This window comes from Balaenoptera acutorostrata, chromosome 6 (genome assembly GCF_949987535.1).
Source record: "Balaenoptera acutorostrata chromosome 6, mBalAcu1.1, whole genome shotgun sequence".
In the NCBI taxonomy this organism is placed as follows: domain Eukaryota; kingdom Metazoa; phylum Chordata; class Mammalia; order Artiodactyla; family Balaenopteridae; genus Balaenoptera; species Balaenoptera acutorostrata.
This window is the reverse complement of record NC_080069.1, coordinates 33,934,084-33,953,203: the sequence shown is the minus strand read 5'-3', so window position 1 is coordinate 33,953,203 and position 19,120 is coordinate 33,934,084. Positions and strand designations below refer to the sequence as shown.

The 19,120-nt window shown below is 43.3% G+C and overlaps 2 protein-coding genes across 6 annotated transcripts in view; one reads left to right on the top strand and one right to left on the bottom strand.

Annotated features, from left to right (window-relative positions):
- Positions 1 to 19,120, top strand: part of LOC130708380 (contactin-associated protein like 5-4-like) — a 218,851-nt gene that overhangs the window by 1,610 nt on the left and 198,121 nt on the right. For all 5 annotated transcript variants that reach the window (XR_009008597.1, XR_009008596.1, XM_057548254.1 and 2 more), the window contains exon 2: positions 2,584 to 2,729. The gene's annotated coding sequence lies outside the window, so the exon portion shown is untranslated. The remainder of the gene's footprint in view (positions 1 to 2,583; positions 2,730 to 19,120) is intronic.
- Positions 8,225 to 8,764, bottom strand: LOC103008362 (ubiquitin-40S ribosomal protein S27a). The gene has a single exon (XM_057548255.1). The coding sequence runs from the start codon at positions 8,729 to 8,731 to the stop codon at positions 8,261 to 8,263; it is 471 nt and encodes a 156-aa protein (XP_057404238.1). The 5' UTR covers positions 8,732 to 8,764; the 3' UTR covers positions 8,225 to 8,260.

Below are 19,120 nucleotides of genomic sequence, written 5' to 3'. Positions count from 1 at the left end.
CAGGGAAGTTGGACAATTGCATTTCTATGTATTAGAAATACGTGATATGGGTATTTGTTAGTACTTGCATATGTGTGAGCTGGCTCCTAATAGCTAAGGATAATTTGATATATGGAAGTTGTTTCATAAATGGTTTGCTGGAGACACTTCCATGTGTCTTACTTGTGTATTCTAATCTGTGTGTGTGTCCATCATCAGGTTCATGCATTATCAAAGTTTGTTCATAAGGTATGGAGTTGTTAGGAGTATTCAAAGTGTATTTCTTTGGAGAATGCTAGGGTGTTTATACATGTGTTTGGTAGGAGTAAGAGGTGGTCTGTCTATATATTCAGGGTGAGGGTAGAAATATATATATATATACAAACACCCCCCCACACATATACAGTTTATATGTTGGGGTAGTGATGGGGAGCTTGTATTCTGGAGAGGTAGCATAATGTATAGTGTTTGGGAGGGGATCTGTATGTTCAGGGCTTGGGAATATTTGCACGTGTGTGTCCATAGGTGTGTGAGAATTGTGTATGTATATTAGTAAGACTGCAGAGGTTGTTGGTGTTTTTCTGTTTTGAGTGTGTCTGAGCATTTGGGGTGTATACTCATGAGTAGTTTGTGGGTGTGTGTATTTGTGATTTGTGAGTATATCAGGAGGCTTAGAGTCCTCTATGTGTCTATTTCCAAATGTAATGCCTGAAGAATTTAGCGGTGTTGCTTGTATGTGTGTTCTCAGTATTAGTGAGGTGGACTTATATGTACAGTTGACCCTTGAACAACACACGTTTGAACCACACGGGTCCACTTCTAGTGGATTTTTTTTCCAGTAAATACTACAGGACTACTACACGATCCATGGATGCAGAACCACTGCATGGAGGGTTGGCGCCCTAACCCCCAAGTTGTTCAAGGGTCAGCTGTATTTGATAAGAATAGGTTATTTGTGGCTGTGTGTGTTTTTGAGTTCCTGGGGCTTCTGGGGTATGTATTCTGGGGGATGTGAGAGTTTAGTTTGTGTGTTTGGAAACCAGTAGACGGTGTAGGTTATGTGTGTGTGCAGGAATCCTGGAGTATATGTATTTTAGGGCTGTGGGATTGCATATGGGTCTTTTTTGGGTTGCCCATGAGACAGTTGTGTACTTGGTGAGCCTGTGTGTTTAGGTACTCAGTGTGTACATCTGGATGGCATATTGGTTGCACGTGTTTGTTTTCAGGCCCATGTTGTGTGTGTATATATAGTTGTGAGAGTGGAATGTGAATATTCAGGGTGAGTAAGGTTTTGTCTGTAAAAATTTAGGTAGTAAGAGGTAGTCTGTTTGTGTATTTATTTAGGGTGAGGGTAGAAATGTACGTGTGTGTTCAGGATATATATATATATATATATATATATATGTATATGTACAAACACATATGTGTATGTGGTATCCTTTTGGTTATATATCTGTGATGGGAGTTGAGGGTTCTACTTGGGGTGTAAGTGGATTGTGTGCACAAATTCATAGGAAAAGGTATGGGATGTGCTGGAACTGGTTCATACTATCCTGGGATAGTCAATGGTGCATATCTCTTCCCAGCTCTGTGTTCAGTGATGTCAGGTGGGTAGCTTGAAATTGGTCATGCTGGGAATATTTGTACCACGTAGATAGCATAGGTGAAGTCTTTCCCACCTTTCTCGGAGAGTTTTTTAGCACTTACCAGCACACCACTGATGTGCGTGTTTGGATGTATGTATGTATGAAGCAAGAATATTTGGGCATCGGTGGGTACGTATGGGACACCCATGTGAATTGTGAGTGGGGCATCTGGGGCTATGGGCCCCTGTATATGTGCATTGACCCTGGTAATTGTGAATCATTGCATTGCTCCTATCAGGTTGGTCTGTTCTTTAGGGCCAAAGAATCCCCATAAATGTTGTTGATTCCCAGTAGAAATCATGCAGATGGATACAGGGGTGTCTGTACCTTAGGCAGGTGGACACTCCTTCAGCATTTGTGTGGTCCTAGCATCTGGGTCCCTAGAAGGGGGGGCCTGGTGGACAGATGGCCATGCAGAGCAGAACCTTCACAGGTGTGTTGTTGGCGTGACAGGTAGCAGTCAGAAAGTCACGGGGCTTCCTGGATAGGCGGTCAGATGACCAAGGGCTCTCCCAGGAAAATACCCTGAGAATCAGTTGGACAGCTACAGGCGTTACTGGCTCTTCTGGGGCACAGCTGACGTGCAAGGACACCCTCCACATGGGGTCCAGAGCCACGTGTCCCTGAGCCCAACTGCCCCAGGGTGGTGGGAACTGTTGCATATCAGGCTGGTCAACTGTATCACTAGGTCTCAACCAACCTGTCTCCATGGAAACCTAAGTCCTCAGGGATAGGCAGGACCTCTAGGGATCAGTGAGCTCACAAGGACAGAGGTGAGGAGGCTTTGTCCCTGAGGGAGAGTTGGGGACTGAGACCTGGAGAGCCTGGGGAGTCCCACTCTGAGGAGATATGGCTCTGATGTTCCCAAACCCTTTAGACATGTTCTCTGTTCTTTTCTGAAGGCTCATGATGCTTCTAGCAGTGGGAAGCTTATCTCAGTTTCATGTTTCTCTGATAGGATGAACTGACCCTTTTATTCACTATTCCACATCGAGCTGCAAACCCATCAGATGGAACCATGTGATCATTGTGGCCAGCAGCTGACCCCACAGCCACCTTGTGCCTCCCTTGGACCCACCCAGGAATTTCTGAGCCTTCTTTATGGTGAGTCTTGTGGCCTTTTCTCCCTCATTGTGAATCCTCCTGCCAATAAAACATGCTGTGAATGTTAATAAAAGGAAACCTCAACTAGAATTGGAGTCTGGAAGGCCCGTAGAGGGAGCTCTCATGCCGTGTCACTCATCATCAATTACCCCAAGAGGAAGAGGTCATTCACTGACCCCAAACAGGAAGTGCAACCACTTTACTACCCCAGCTGGAGGAGTGAAGACTTCCTTCCTGGCCAGCAACAAGAAATAGAAAATAGAAATAGCTAATAGAAAATTCCGCAGTTTAGCCAATGAGAAGCCATTGTCACCTGAAGTTTCACTTTCCTCCAGTGAACTTTCATTTTTTCCCTTGATGATGACTTTCTTTCCTTGTCCCAGCCTCTTTACTTTAAAAGCCTTCTGGGACTTTCCTGGTGGTCCAGGGGCTAAGACTCTGCTCTTCCAATGCACGGGGCATGGGTTCGATCCCTGGTCGGGGAACTAAGATTTCCACATGCCATGTGGCGTGGCCAAAAAACAAAAAGCCTTCCATGTTGTGTAACCCGTTGGAGTATCTCCCTTTCTATCAGATGAGATGCTGCCTGATTCATGAATCGTTTAATAAAGACAATTTATTCAAACTTCAAAGTAAATCTTCAAATTTACTCAGTTAAATTTTGTTTTTTAATACATTGGTGGCATTCAGAGGTGGCCACTAACAGTTGAATATGTATCCCTCCAGAAATGTTCTGTATAAAAATATGTATGTGCACTTTTCTAAGATCCACTCTTATGATTCCTCTTGCTAACAGGATGATTTTATGATTAAATGCTTATCTTTTTAAAAAGAAAAAGATAAATATATTGGTGGCAGTGATGGGATCTGAAGCAAATTTCTGATAACATTTGGGACAAGGAGAAACAGGTGTGGTGCCCACAACTGCTTTGAGTTCACTGTCTTTCTTGCCATTCCTGAAGGTTGTTGGTAAGCTCCTCTTGGTTTGAGCTCCATTCTCTTTGATTGAGTTTGTGCTGGCAATCTAATTGGCTTTCCTTTACAGGGCAGGTCAGTTTGGCTGGTAGAGGATTCTCCCTGAGGCCAAACCCCTAGCCTTTCAGATGGAAATTCCCAGGACACAGTAACATCTCTTGGTTATTGCCAGTATATTTTTGAGTGGTAAACCCTAGCCCCTAATTTTGGTCCCTGGATTCCACATTGGGCACTGCTGACAGTGTAGTCTGCACTTCCCCATCTGTTTGGCATCAGCCCTCAGTTTCCATGCTTGGAACTGTTGGTGGCGGCTATAGTTCTCCATTTGGTTAGGCATCAGTTTGCAGTCTCCATTCCTTGGGATTTGCTGGTTGGATCTTTTTCCTCAGTCCAAGGATCCCTGGGAATTGGTGGTGGTGCATACCAGGCCTTCTTTTGGCCAGGACATAGTAACATCTCTTTGTTACTGCTGATATATTAAGGCGCAGTTCTTTTGTGTGTTCTTTTGGGTTGACAAAGGCTAGCTAAGGAAATGAGATCCTTTATCCCCAAAGAGTTGAGAATGCCAGCTTCTGGCACACCTGCTTATTTTATATTTGAGAACTATGGTCCTGGAGGCTGTAGATATTTAGAAAGATGGCAAAATTATACTAATATTGATCTAGAATTACAATGGTCATTGTGGGGAATGTTCCAGTTAGACAAGATTGTTCATTTGAGGAAAACACTGGAGAGCAAGGGTTCCCAAATTGGACAGGGAGAATGAGATGCCTGCTTTAATTGGTATGTAAAAGTTTACAGAAGGTTTCAAGATTCCAACATAGCTTCGTTTAGAGACTTAGAACAGAAAGCTACTGAAAAATTAAAGAGACAAAAGGTACCTGAAACAAAAGACCATAGGACGGATGTGACTGCAGATTTAACTCCTACTGTCCCCCCCTTTCCTTTTTCACCTGAGTACTCTTGTTTTACTCATTTTCTGTCTGAAATACTTTTCTATTCCCAAGAGAATATTTAACAATTGCCATTTAAAGTAAAACTAGCTGAGGTTGCAGGTGTGCCCCCTCAGGTGTCCTTTACCTCTTGGTCAAAGACTGAACTGAGAGCTATAGTCAAAGAATTCTCTAAACCTAGGGAGGAACTCCCAACATTTTTTGAAGAATTTAGAGTCACTGTCACGGCCTATGTCCCCAAACTGCTAGATCTTTATCCGCTTGTACACATGTTGGTAGGACTGGGGGAAGCCCCAGAATGGACGCGGGAAGCAAAATGACATAATCCCTAGGATGATATTCAAGATCCTCAACCTAAAAAGGCTTGCAGAATAACAACTAACCTTTTATAAGCTATTCCTAAAATCTTCCCTGCTCACACTTGGTCTATTATTAATTGACCTAATAATGATTGGCCTGTTATTCACTCATACAAACAAAAGAGGGGTGAATCTGTGGAAGACTTTAGAGCCAGTTTGTAGGCTCTCTTTTTACAGCATTTGGGGTTGCAAGCAATAAAAAGGCCACTCAGCCTACTTTAACTGCCCTCTTTGTAAATGGATTATCTTCTGAGATTAGTGGATTGATAAAAGGGCAGAAAATAGGCTGGGAGGCTGTAGGCCTGACTGAACTCCTGACTGTAGCTGAGCATTTTGAAAGGACCTTGGAGCAAGATCACAAACAGAAATCCACCAAGCTCATAGCCTTACAGTTACAACAGCTCTAAGGCAAGAGACACAAAATAACACCTAGGCCTCCCCCCATTACAACCTCCTAGGGGTCCATGATCAATTCGATGACCCAAAGTTGATGTTTCATTTGTAATCAGTGAGGACACTAGAAAAAAAGGTGTCCTCAAAGGTCCTATGCAAACTCTTCACAAATGCTCTCATATCTGTCTTAAAGGGAGGGCCCCCCCCATGACCCTCTCCCCTAGTTGGCAGAACTCCAGAGGTTCTCTGGTAAACTATTACCAGCAATTACCTTAAACAGCCCAGAGGAAAATAGAAAGAAAATTGATGAAAAACTGCCAAATTTTAGTTGATACTGGAGCTATGCTTTCTACTTTAAACCCCACTCTCATATTTTACTTTGAAATCTGCATTAAACCCTAACCCTAACTGTAAACATAATTTTCTAACCCTTTAACACCCTATCCCTAGCCTGAACCAGAGCTGTGCTTTCTACTCTAAATCCCACCCTCAAAGAACAACAGGTCCCTCTGAGTCAAGAGGATGTTTCCATAGTGGGAGTACCTAATAAAGTTCAGAGAGAATTTTTGTCTCAACCAAGATTCCTTTTTGCTATGCAATATAGCCCCAGTTAATCTATTCGGTAGAGATCTCTTTTCTAACTTAAAAGGGCCAGTACATTTTGCCTCCAGTGGAGGTCTCACCTTAAAATTTCCTGATCAACCTGAACCTGATTATTTATGTTCCTTACAATCTGTCCTGGACATAAAAGAGGAAGTTCAGCAAAAGTTCTCTAATTTGGTGGAGATGCCTGCAAATTTGGGGGCTACTTCTGACAGTGTTAACATCAGAAGAATAAAAAAAATGCAAACCTATAAAGATTCAGATAGATGTAGCTAAACCTCTCCCTAGGTTTCCTCAACAACTATTAAAACCTGCGGTCATACAAGGTGTCACACCTATTGTAGAAAACTTAATTTCCCGGGAGGTAGTCATTCCTGTACTCGTCCCTGCAGCATGCCAATCTTGCCTGGTTGGAAACCTGGCAGGATGGCGATTTGTCCAGGACTTGGGAGCTGTTAATAAAAAGTTATTCCCTGTTTTCCTGTTGTTCCAAACCTAGCCACCCTTCTGTCACAAGTTTCAACTGACTTGGAATGGTGTACTGTTGGAGACCTTTGTTCACCTTTCTTCAGCATCCCGGAGACCCAACAGCCAATATCTATATGCCTTTACTTGGAACAATCAACAATATACCTGCACTTTTATGCCTCAAGGGTCCACTGGGACCCCTTCTTTTATCTCCCAAGTACCTCACCAAGATTTAAGTACCCTCTAGTTCCCTGAGAAATCAACCTTTTTACCATATGGAGATAACCTCCTGCTGTACTCAGCTACTGTAAAGATTCCATAAGGCATGCATAAAAGATTCCATTGATTTGCTGCAACAGTTAGCTGAGAAAGAACACAAAGGAAAAATTACAATTATCTCTAGACACTGTTCATTACCTAGGACATAATCTAAGCACTGAAGGAATTCAGCTATCTCCAGAGAGAATTAGGCTGATACAGGAACTTCCTAGACTCACAACTAAGTGCTAGCATTGTGGATTTCTAGGTTTAGCTGGTTATTGCAAGCTCTGGGTTCCAAATTTTTCTCTGTTACCTCTTCCACTCTATGAACTTATTAAAGATTTAGTTCCTGAATCCTTTGCTTGGGAAAATAAACATAAGCAGGCTTTTACAAGGCTAAAACAAGCACTGCAAGAGCTGCCTGCCTTAGGGTTACCCAAATGATCAGGTTCAGGTTGATCCGGAAACTTTAAGGTGAGATCTCCACTGGAGGCAAAATATATTAGCCCTTTTAAGTTAGCAAAGAGATCTCTACCTAATAGATTAACTTTAGGTTATTCAAAACCTTTTACTTGATTTGTGCATGAATGGCATAATCAGGCCCCGCGGAACTATGTGAGCATGGTAGTAAACATAGGCCTTTTGCCTCTTATAGCATGCAACTTGAGTCAGTTGCTTATGCCTATCTCAGTTGTCTTAAGGTTATAGCCACAACTGCAAATTTAGTGGAAGCCTTGGCAGATTTGACTCTAGAAAATGAAGTTTATTTGCAAACTCCACACATTGTCCACAGTCTTCTTAACTCTGAATTGACAACGTTTCACTGCAAGTGTCACTAGATTCACTTCCTGTGAAATCCTGCTTTCACCACCTAATCTTTTTTTTTTTTTTTTTTTTTTTTTTTTTTTTTTTTTTTTTTTTTTTTTTTTTTTTTTTGAATTTTTTTTTAATAGATCTTTATTGGAGTGAGTATAATTGCTTCACAATACTGTGTTCGTTTCTATTGTACAACAAAGTGAATCAGCCATATGCAGATCAATTTTTTAACTGGTAACTTCTTAAGACAGCTCTGCGGCCTTTAAACTTCCTTTGTAGGAAACAAGTGTCAATACATTGTAGCTTCCTTTTAGGCAAGGTTATAATACCAAGTCACACAAACCAATGTTTCTCAATCTGGGGGTGGGGGAGGTTCCTACTGGAACCTCCAGTAGGTGGTGGTGTGCTCCTGGCAGCAAGTGGGTACAGACCAGAGATGCTGTTCATCACCCTGTGATACACAGTAAAGTCCCTACAACCAAGAATTATCAGTCAAAAATGTCAATACTGCTGAGGTACAAAGAAACTGGCCTGTATCTAGACAGCTGGTATCAAATGCAACATAATTCTGCCAAGTACAGGTTACCTAAGAAAATAGTGCGATTAATTTGATGCTTAAAACCCACTTTTAAAATCACTGGAATAAAACTCAACATTTAAACGTTAGTTCATTAGTTCATGTCTTTTATTAACCAATATACAATCACTTGTCTTCCGGTTTGTTGAAACAATAGGTCAGACAACATTTGCCACAATAATGTCTGTCAAAGTGGCTGGCCATAAAAACTCCAGCACCACATTCATCGGAAGGGCACTCCCGACGAAGGCGACTGATTTTGCCATTCTCATCCACCTTATAGTATTTCAGGACAGCCAGCTTAACCTTCTTTCTCTTATGCTTGTTCTTCTTGGGAGTGGTGTAAGACTTCTTCTTCCTTTTCTTAGCACCACCACGGAGTCTCAACACAAGATGAAGAGTGGACTCCTTTTGAATGTTGTAGTCAGACAAAGTACGTCCATCTTCCAGTTGCTTGCCAGCAAAGATCAGTCTTTGCTGGTCAGGAGGAATTCCTTCCTTGTCCTGGATCTTGGCCTTGACGTTTTCTATTGTATCCGAGGGTTCGACCTCGAGAGTGATGGTCTTCCCCGTCAGGGTCTTCACGAAAATCTGCATATTGGCGGCGGTGCCACCGCAGATGGCGGATCCGAAAAACTCACCACCTAATCTTTATCTTAAACTTTACAACGTTCTCAATCCTGCTACACTACTACCTCTGTCTCACAAAGGTGAGGACCATGACTGCAAGGTAACAGTGTCCCATGGGAATTCCCTGGTAGGCCATTGCTTAGGACTCTGAGCTTCCACTGCAGGGAGTGCGGGTTCGATCTCTGGTCGAGGAACTAAGATCCCACAAGCCACGTGGTGCAGCCCAAAACAAAAACAAACACAAAACACAAAAACAAAACAAACAAACAGAAAACAATGTCCCATTTTGTGACACCGTGTCCTGAGTAAAGATGTTACCAAGTCCAAGCTTGCTATGCTTGCCGCACGACAGGCCAATAAGTCGGAGATGAGGTGTTGAGGCAAGGAATATGACTTTATTCGGAAAGCCAGCAGACCGAGAAGATGGCGGACTAAAGTCTCAAAATAACCATCTTATCGGGGTTTGGATGCCAGTTTGTTTTATAGCACAGAGATGGGGAGGAGATGAGGAGGTAAAGTAAAAGGGCCATAAGTTTTGCGAATATCCCCTGGAATGGCCAGCCTCAGGGAGGGGATGTGTTAATTTCTTCTTAATTGCAGCCATCCACAGGTGGACAGAGTCCGTATGTTTCCCTGAACAAAGGCACTTTGGTTTAACATTCAGGCAGAGGAACAGGGTTCCCCCGAGGCAGGCCATTATGTACAGACAGTATCCTTTTAGTGAACAAAAGCAGCAGAAGGCAAAGGTTAAAGTCAAAGAAACAGATCCAACGTGTAGTCAGATTTGGCTCCTCCCTGTTCCAATTCCCTACTGTCAATGTCCATTCCACAGTCTTGTGGAAAAAGGGGTGACGGCCCTTCTAATTGCTTCGTCAGATGGAACTTTCCGGGAGTGTCCACCATCGGTGCCAGTGTTCCAAACGTTGTTTTTTTGTTGTTGTTGTTGTTCCTCTCTGGAAAGTGTCTCCTTTACACCTGTAGCCTTAAAAAAATATTCTCAGCCTAAAAGTTGAGAGTTATGATCTATTTGACGGGAATTTTGAGAGCTCCAAGCCTGGGAAGCAGCATCTCAAGTTAAGGAATTTGGCAGTTTTCTATGTATGGGAAGATGCAAGAGTCTGGGCTCACTGAAATCATTCATTGGATATGTACCTCAGCTACCCGGGGCCTGTATCCTATATTCTCATATCCTGAGTTTCGTCAGGGCTCACCGGCTCACGTTGGAGGGCTGCAATCGCTAATGACTGATGTGTCAGGCAATATTCCATTTCTCAGATCCTCTCCTCTTGGTCAGGATTTTGACCAATATTTGGGAGACATTTCAGGATCAAATTTTGTCCCACGGTGCTGGGAGGCTTATCCCAGGTCAGGGGAGAATTCTTGATATGCCACTCCAGGTGCTAGTTTTTGGACTAGGCCCTATTGATAATTAAAGATCCTCTGGATCCTCTATCTAATTATGACCCAGGAGACATTTTCCCTTGTTGCTTCCTCCCATACCTAGAATCACACTATTACAATTATTTTATGTTATAAATGTGATCCATTTCCTCAAGATGTTTAGCCATAGAAGTATTGTTGGATGCCTGGTTACATACTGGGTACTGTAAGAGACACCAATCTTATAAAATAGACAGGATATAAGTAATGCAGCTAGTAACGTTAACAAAGACACAGTGCAGCAGGGAGACACAAAGAGCAAACAATCTGGAAACAAAGAACAATGATCAGTATAACTACTTGTAATCCAATTGCAATAGCGAGCGACCAGAGGTACCATAACTGAGTTAGTGAGTCATCCGCTGTTTCAGTGTACCAGCAGTGCATACTTAGACATGCACGGCTTAATCGTTGAGACAGGCATACGCTACTGGCAGGATCAACCAGGTGGAGAGAAAAAGATAAATGTTTCAATTCTGCTTACAAGGGTATAATTTAAAAAATTACTGTAAGTCATAATTAGTTTAAGGGGAGACTTTTGCTTACACCTGGAAAACACAGATTTAAAACAGCCATTTTTCAGATAGAAACCATACAAATTATAACCATAGTCACCAGTTTACCCAGTTATGTGCAACTAATCGTTTTTGTTAACAGCTTTATGAAGCCATCAGTTTTCCCATTAGAATTCTTCAAGATCTTACCCAGTTCACCTTTATGGTCTGAAAACCAGAAACTTGTATTTATCCGAAGGTCCCTTCTATAAATCTTCTTGAAGAGGAAGCATTTTTGCAAAGGCATCAGAGTGAAACCATAACTGTGTACAATGACGAAAGACTTAAGGAGGCACTTTTTTTTGGGGGGGGGGTGTAATTCAGATTTTATTGCGTATTATGTCATTCCATACAACTTTAGGTAAACACGTTGAGAAAATATACTGGGAGTATTAAACAGATGATGGCAATATTGATGAAAATGTTCAAGTGTTTTACATAAGGTAGTTAAGCGGCACCGCTGCCACCATCATCCCCCCCCCGAAATTTGTACATTTCGTATAAAAAGAGTAAAAATAGTTCATTGGCATTTAACTAGCATTATTCCTTGTAATCTATGAACCACGATATGCCTGAATAATTTCAGAATCTTCAGAGCAAAACAAAGCATTTTCTTCCACTAGCAGACATAGCAGTTTCAGTTTCTTTAAAAAAACAAGCAAACAAATCAGCACAACAAAATCTATACACACGGGGCTTCCCTGGTGGCGCAGTGGTTGAGAATCTGCCTGCTAATGCAGGGGACACGGGTTCGAGCCCTGGTCTGGGAAGATCCCACATGCCACGGAGCAGCTGGGCCCGTGAGCCACAATTGCTGAGCCTGCGCGTCTGGAGCCTGTGCCCCGCGACGGGAGGGGCCGCGATAGAGAAAGGCCCGCGCACCGCGATGAAGAGTGGCCCCCGCTTGCCGCAACTGGAGAAAGCCCTCGCACGAACCGAAGACCCAACACAGCCAAAAATAAATAAATAAATAAATAAATAAATAAGAAAATCCTTTAAAAAAAAAAAAAAAAAATCTATACACACAACCCCAAAACAAAAAAGTTGGCATATTCCAGTGGTCCGGAATTTTGACGTTTCTATCGCATTAATTCAAGAAATAAAATGTGATTCAGCATTTAAAAATGAGACAAGCTTCTTCACCATAGTTATACTTACTTTATAATTGAAACGATTTAACTGAAGCCAATGTTAACCCAGCAAAAACCATGGCTATAACTCAAACTGCTCTTTTGATAAAGAAACTTCTTTAAAAGTTAACTATTCTTTAAAAACTCAGACCCGAGCTGCACAGGTGTAATTGAGGAACCAACAGCTGACTCTTCCAGAAACCACAGCAGCAGTTCGAAGTGTTTTTGAAGCTGGGGAGTATATACAGAATCACTGTAAACGGCACAGACACATCAGTAACTTCCTGCTAAAACAGCATTTGAAAGACTTCTATGTCTATTTTTACAAAGATGAGTGGGCTGAGACATACATTTGGCTACTTGAAAAGAAACAAAGAGAAGGCACGTTTAAATCTGATTACGATGCAATTGACAAAGTAACGTGGTTACTGCGGTGACATGCAACACTTTCCGATAATAAAGAGAATTCTGACTGGTAACATTTTACCAGGACATACCAAATTTTAGGAACTCCATATAATCTGTAGAATACCTGTATCATTTGGCATACAATGTAACCTAAGAAGATTTATTGCTTATTTGACAACACTTCCCGTGTAATTCAACATACCAAGCCAACCGAATTAGTTAATATCTCTCTTTGGGATGTTTCAGGGGCCCTTTGAAGCACCCCAAAGTTAGCTAGGGCTCAAAGGAACTTCATTATAATTTGATTTGGGAAGTTTTGTCCGAAAAATAAGAAAAGGGTTTAAAACAGTCAGATAGGATCACATGTCACTGTGAAACAATAGTTATTCAGTTAGCCAAAGTAACAATAAAGGATTTCAAAGGCAAGTACAGAACAGATCTCTTAAAAGGTAGAAAAACTTAAAATCTGGTATCAAAGGCAGTCCAAAATCTTAAGAAACCTTGTCTTCTTAACAGAGAGAAAAGTGAAATTCAAGTTTTGCACCAGCTTACTTTTAAAATTTATTTACTCAATTAAACTTATTTTAAACTTAGTCAATCCTGACCACGTACAGAACTCTTTTTTTCAGGGTCCACGTTCCATAAACCTTCTGTCACTTATTTTAGCACAATTCTGACTTTCAAGTGGTCAAATATCTGGAGAGACTAATTTTAGATAGACCTTCCTAAAAGATAAGTATTTTAAAAAGTTCACCTAAAGCTCTTATTTCATTTGCATTTTCTTTCCTTAAAAGTTTCTTCACATCAGGTTATTTCCTTGCTGACAAATTTGCAATAGATATAACAAGATTTTATTTAGCTTATATTAAACCTAGGCACAATAAAAGTATTATACTTAATGTTGATGACTCGGACAGCATGTCTATATTAATTAGATCAACAAACGAACGTTAGTACCAGGTCTAATTAATACTGACTATTTCCCAGTTCACATGAACCTGAAGCTCATTTAGCTCAATTTCTCTTGTATTTAGAATAGTTTGGTTTGTAAGTGCTCACTTTTCTTTAAGCCAATTAAATAGAGCTCATCCACAAATCAACCTCAGCAATGTTATCCAAAGACAAAGACACATACGAGGACACAAACATACAGAGACGTCATAGTTGTCATTTCCAAATTTCAGCAGGGAGTCAGGTACAGCCACGTGAAACCCCTCAGTTTACAAAAAGAGGTTGGATTCAAATTAGGTTTCTGACAGATGGAAAAAATCAAACTCACTTGTCTAGATGGCTGAATTTTTACAGAAAAGACACTTAGGTTTTTTATTTATCCTTGATAAGTCAATTTCTAAATTACTTTACCCTCTTTTAAAATGATGCATTTTAAAAAGATGGCAGAGATGAGGGTTCCGGAGAAGACCAGAAAGGACGTTTGCATCTCAAAGATACAGGCAAGTTTTTCCTAGGATGACTTTGTTTCCCCTTTGTTTAATATTTACAAGCCTCTTAAGATAAACAGGGAGGGTTTGAGGAGTGGTATCTATCGGAGAGTCAATCAACTCGTTCCCCACTGTCAAAGTTCCCTGGGGCTCCTGTGGGGAAATTAGAATGGGGCGCCTCAAGTCCAAGGGCGTCGCCTGGCCTCTTATAGGTTGTCAGCACAAGGGAAATTGCCCTGCTGTGGAAGTGGCTCCCGGTCCAAATTGGGTGGCCTGTGGAGTCTTAGATGGTGATACTAAATCCGGCTCCTGTGCTCTGGGGGTTAACACAGAAACTTCTATTTGATCCCCGTGGGTAGGGGAAACAGGAGGTGGTGAATATGATGGCGGCATGGGGGGAGGGTGGGCAGTTGGAACAACTGCCGGTGCAGCTTGCTGTTTTGCAAAACACTTGTAACTGCGAGATCCTATAAAAGTTGAGTGAGCCATTCAGGGGCTACCGCCCTTCTGATCCTATATTTTGGGTCCGCACCCTATTACAATAGTATATCATGTGTTTCTTAGTCATAGGCTCAGGGCTATGTTTCACCCATTTATCTAATATAGGCCCCAAAGGGCTCTCCTTCAGGGTAGATGGAGTATTTCCCATTGTGTACACCAAAACGCAAAAGACGCAAGCAAACTCTGGCATCAGTGCACACCAAACCAAGACCAAAACCAACGAACCAGTTCCCAAATCGGTTCTGAGGGGGTGTAGTGGTGTAGAGAGCAGCCGTCTGGTCCAGAAGCCCACAGGCAGCTAGGAGGAGCTGTGTTAGTGCAAAGGCTCCGGGACACATAGTCCACTCTCAGCCCAGAAGGAGCAGCCAGGGGGAACCAGTGGGAGGGCTTGACTAACTGACCTTTGTGCCTGCTATAAAGCTTATTGTTTAGCTCTTCGCCAGTAAAATATGGAGGGTTTGTACGTGGCTGCATAAATGGGTCTACGAATGATGGACAAGTGTGGTATTTGTTGCCTCCGGAGTGTGAAGAGACCTAAGTAAGACGAGTTGGGCTTGCTATAGTGTGTTGGGGGGCTGAATAGTTAACAGCTGAGGTTTAGCTGCAAGAGGAATTTCCTGGCTTTTAGAGGATCAGTTAATGCCCAGAAATGTAATAGTTGTGGAGAGCCCTTGAATTTTCTGTGGGGCAGTAGCCCACCTGGATGTTATAGATGGGTCACCAACCATGTTAGGGCCTCGTGCACCAATCTCCTGAGGGGCTCTGGATTAGAACATCAGTATAGTGCCAGACGGTGCAAGGGGACACCAGGTCTTGCCAGCAAAGACTGTGGGCAATAGCTGGGCTGTTAAGATAGCCAGTAGGCCGACAGGTTAGAACATACTGGGTGCCTTCTGCAGTAAAAGTAGGCTGCAGCTGGGACTCCTCAATAACTGGTACTGAATAGAACATAATAGCTAGATTGTCACAGCAAAGTAACTCCCTGGAGCCCTTTGGATATCCTTAATTAACTGGACAGTGTTGGAAATGGGAGCCTTAATAGTGGGGATCAGCATTGATATTTCCGTAGTTGCTTATAAGGCGCCACTCATTAATAGCAGGCTTTAATAGCAGCCAAATGGGGGAATTGAAAAGGAGAAATGGTGTGTTTAATGACTTCTTCTTGTCATAAATTTTGAATTTTGGGCTGCAATCCCACAGCCCCCTGTCATACATGTTATTGGGGGATATTTGCTGTCTTAGGTGGCAGTCTTATGGGCTCCCAATATTCAGCTTCCACCAGGAAGACCAGGGATTTGGGTTTGTTCCAAATGGCGTTGCGGTACATCAAGGCATCCATAGCTGTAACGGGAAAGGGTAGGGCCAAAGGGGCTACCACCACTACAAGATTTTTAATAAAGATTGTTTCAGTAGTGACATTCAATGGAAGCTGAATGCTTTCCACTCCCCTGACTATTATGCGTTGTAATCTAACGTGTGGCCCTTGCTTATAATTGAAGGGTTTCCCAGGAAGCACTGTAATTTGAGCTCCAGTTGTCAATGAGAGCCATAAGAAAAGTTGTTTATGTGTGTCCCAAGGATAATTAGAGAAGTATATGGGCAGTTGTCCCAGAGGAGGGCCACGCTCCAGGGATCTGCCAGGTCCCTAAGGCAGAGGCCTTGGCAGAGGTCAGGGTACAGGATTCGGAGAGGTGACAGCTGCCCATCACTCCAGTCTGCTGAAGAGTCTGTAACGCCTGAGCAAAAATTTCTACCTTGTGCTTGGGCTGTCCCAAGGTTACGTCATTAGGGACCCCGATCTCCAGAGCTGCCAATACAGGGAGGTCTGTTAGTCATCCCATGAAGGATGGAGCTGTGTGAAGCACCACCCCTTGGTGGAGACCAGTAAGGGTCCCAGAAATCCCTCTCTCCCTTAAGGGTCCTCTGTTGGGTTCCTGGCCGATGGGGCAGCGGGGCCCATGTGCCTTTACTGGCAAGCGAGATTTGGGGCTTCAGAAAAATTATCTTTCTCATATCTAGCTACAACATGGATGCAGTCCAATGCCTGTTGTACTGTATCTGACGTTTCTTTGAATTGTAACAGCATGGCTTTATAATTAGGGGGAACACAGTTCTCCCCCTTCCCTTGGAGAAATTTTTTCTGGAAAAATTTGCATTTCTATCATGGTATAGTTACATGTCTCTGTTTCTTGTTCATGCTGGTCATCCGATGTTTTGGTGCAGTGGATGGTGACAGGGAATACCTGGAAGGGAGTTTTCCTCTTCCCTGACTCATATGCTGCCACTTCCCGTTTAGGGTGTCCCAGTCAGCCTCGGTGGGGTCAAGGGATGATTTGCAACAGCAGCAAGAATTGCAGCAACATAGGAGGCACTTACCTCAGCGGCATTTGCCCGCTCGGGGTGCCATGATGCCCCTGGTAGAGCTGCCTCTGTCATGGGTTAGGGCTGTGTGGGGAACTCATGGATGTATGTTTGGGGTATAGGACGGTTTGGGGTAATAGTAAAGCTGTGTAGAGACTGTGTATGTGTGATCTGGGGAGAGATGAGGGGCCTGAGTGCCTTTATGAGTGTACGGTTGGTGTAGCACGGTGCGGCTGGGTGGTGGGGCTGGTTCTGGGTGTTTTGAGGCTCTGTGTGCAGGCATTTGAGAAGAGGTAAGGGTATGCTTTTTAATGTTTTGTGTGTTGGATCTGTGTGTATTCAGAGTATAGGGGTTATACATATGCTCATCCTGTAGGGTAAGAGTTTAGGGAGTGTATTTTTGGTGTGGAGGAATTTGCAGAGACTGGGGTTGTCAGTGTAAATTGGGGTTGCTAGCTGTGTGTGTATAATCAGGGGATGTGACAGAGGCTGTTTATAGTATCTCAAGAGGGAGATGGGTGTATGTTTGTATTGGGGGTGTGAGTTCATCATGTGTTGTGGGGGGAGTATTTAGGAGAAGGTTGGAAACATTGTGTCTCTCTGATGGTATTTTGTGTTTGTCTCAGCTTCTGAGGCATTTGTACATACGTGGATGTTCACAGCTGTGGGGGGATTGTATGTGTTATATTTGGATTTTGAGGGTTGTGTCTTATATTAAGAAGTATGTGAGTTTGGTTTGAATGTATTTGGCTATTGTTGAAGGGTTTGTGTGTTTGCATTGGGGGGTTATATGGGGTTGGGTGGATTTTTGTGGGATATGAGGATTTAGGTGTTTGATTATCGGGGGCCGTTGGGGGTGTGTTTTTGTATTCAAGACTGTGGCTGTGATTGTATTGGGGTTTGTAGTGCATGTATACTGGAGCAGGAGGGTTCTGGGCACACAGGCATCTGCTTATAGGTAGGGAGTGTGTGTGTTTGAGGATGTTTGGAGCTCTGTGGGGCTGTGTGATGGTGGCACAGGCGACTGTGGGCAGGTGGAGTGTGTGTTGGGCTGGAAGGGAAACCCGAGGGCATGTTGGTGACTGTGAGGCGCCCATGTGAACTCCCACGTGGACTGACCTTTGTTCCTTCTGATCTTCTATGGCTTGTACCCATCCTGATCTTCTGTGGCAGCTACTCCCCTGGAATGGTCAGCAATACTCTGCTCATTCTTAGCCAGATGAGTCAGGAAATGTCACTTCCTCTGGCAGCTGGATGTGTCTCTTGCAAGTGAGTGGTCCTGGAGTCCAGGGTGCAGGACTGGTGGACAGATGCAGAGTGAGGCTGATTCCCATTCCCCCATGAGCCCTCTCCTCAGTGAGGTGGCCAGGAGGTCAGGGCTGTATCTCCAGAGGGTCAGACATGACCAGTCCTCTCTAGAATGTGCTGGAGGGGCCAACTCATTGAACGGACCCTGCCAAGAGATAAACAGACCCCGAGGACAATTCCTAAGGGAGAAGTCTATACCTACCCATCTTCCACTTTCTCCTTTGGATGGCCTCTACCACAAGGTAAAAGCTAAGCCCCCTCACACGGCCCTTCTTGGCCTGTTCTTACTGACCGGCCAGTCTCTCCCCACATCCTGGCTCACTCTGGGCCCTCTGGTGATACCAGCATGAGACCCCCTGCATGTCAGTTCTCACCTCCTTGCCTTGGCCCATGCTGCCCTTGCTGTTTTTCCTGCTCTTCCTCCCCCAAGGCCGTGAGTCACCTTCTCCACGTGGGAAGGATCCACTGAAAATGCAAATTTGGGTAATTACTGCATCACCTGAGTCTCTAGCACGTGCCAGGCACTATGATGCTTGCCAAATCCATAAAAACCCCACAAAGCGGATGTGCTATTAGTTGCACTTTGCAGGTGATGAAGCTGAGGTTCAGAGGTGAGCAACCATGACCAAGTACCCTGTATGTACCAGAATATCAATCAGACTGGTCAACGTATCCAATAAAGCCAAACATTAGTCTGATCAGGACGCCTAGATGCCAGGCTGTAAAGGCGCAAAATATGTCCCAGCAAGAGAAGGAGCAGTGCCAAGTACCCCAGCAAAGAAGCAGAGTTCATATCCTGCTTTCTTAATCAAAATAGCTGCAGATCAACCCACAGTTTCCTACTCTGTTAATAGGAGGAAAATACCAATGTGTGTTGTCCTATAAAACTACCTTAAAATAATATGTATGATCCCGAGTGCTTTGGTAATGACCCCAAATCATCATCATGAAGTTGGGATACTTCTTAAAACACTGCAAGTCTTACACACTGGCATATAGAATCTGTAAAGTCAGTTCTTTGGGTAATGATGGTAGATAGAAGTGGCCCAGAAGGACAGAAGACAGAAAAGAGAGCAGAAACTATTTGTCCAGAGGTGACAATGGGTCATAGCCAAGGTTCAAGCATTACTAGGGAGGTGGTGAAAATAGTAATGGGCATAGAGTGTAATAAGTCAAGGATATCTAATGTAGTTTCCAATGAAAGTTTGTGAAAGA

What these genes read in the sequence shown, in the direction of transcription:
- LOC103008362 (XM_057548255.1), bottom strand. Translation starts at nt 8,731, where the DNA reads ATGCAGATTTTCGTGAAGACCCTGACGGGGAAGACCATCACTCTCGAG.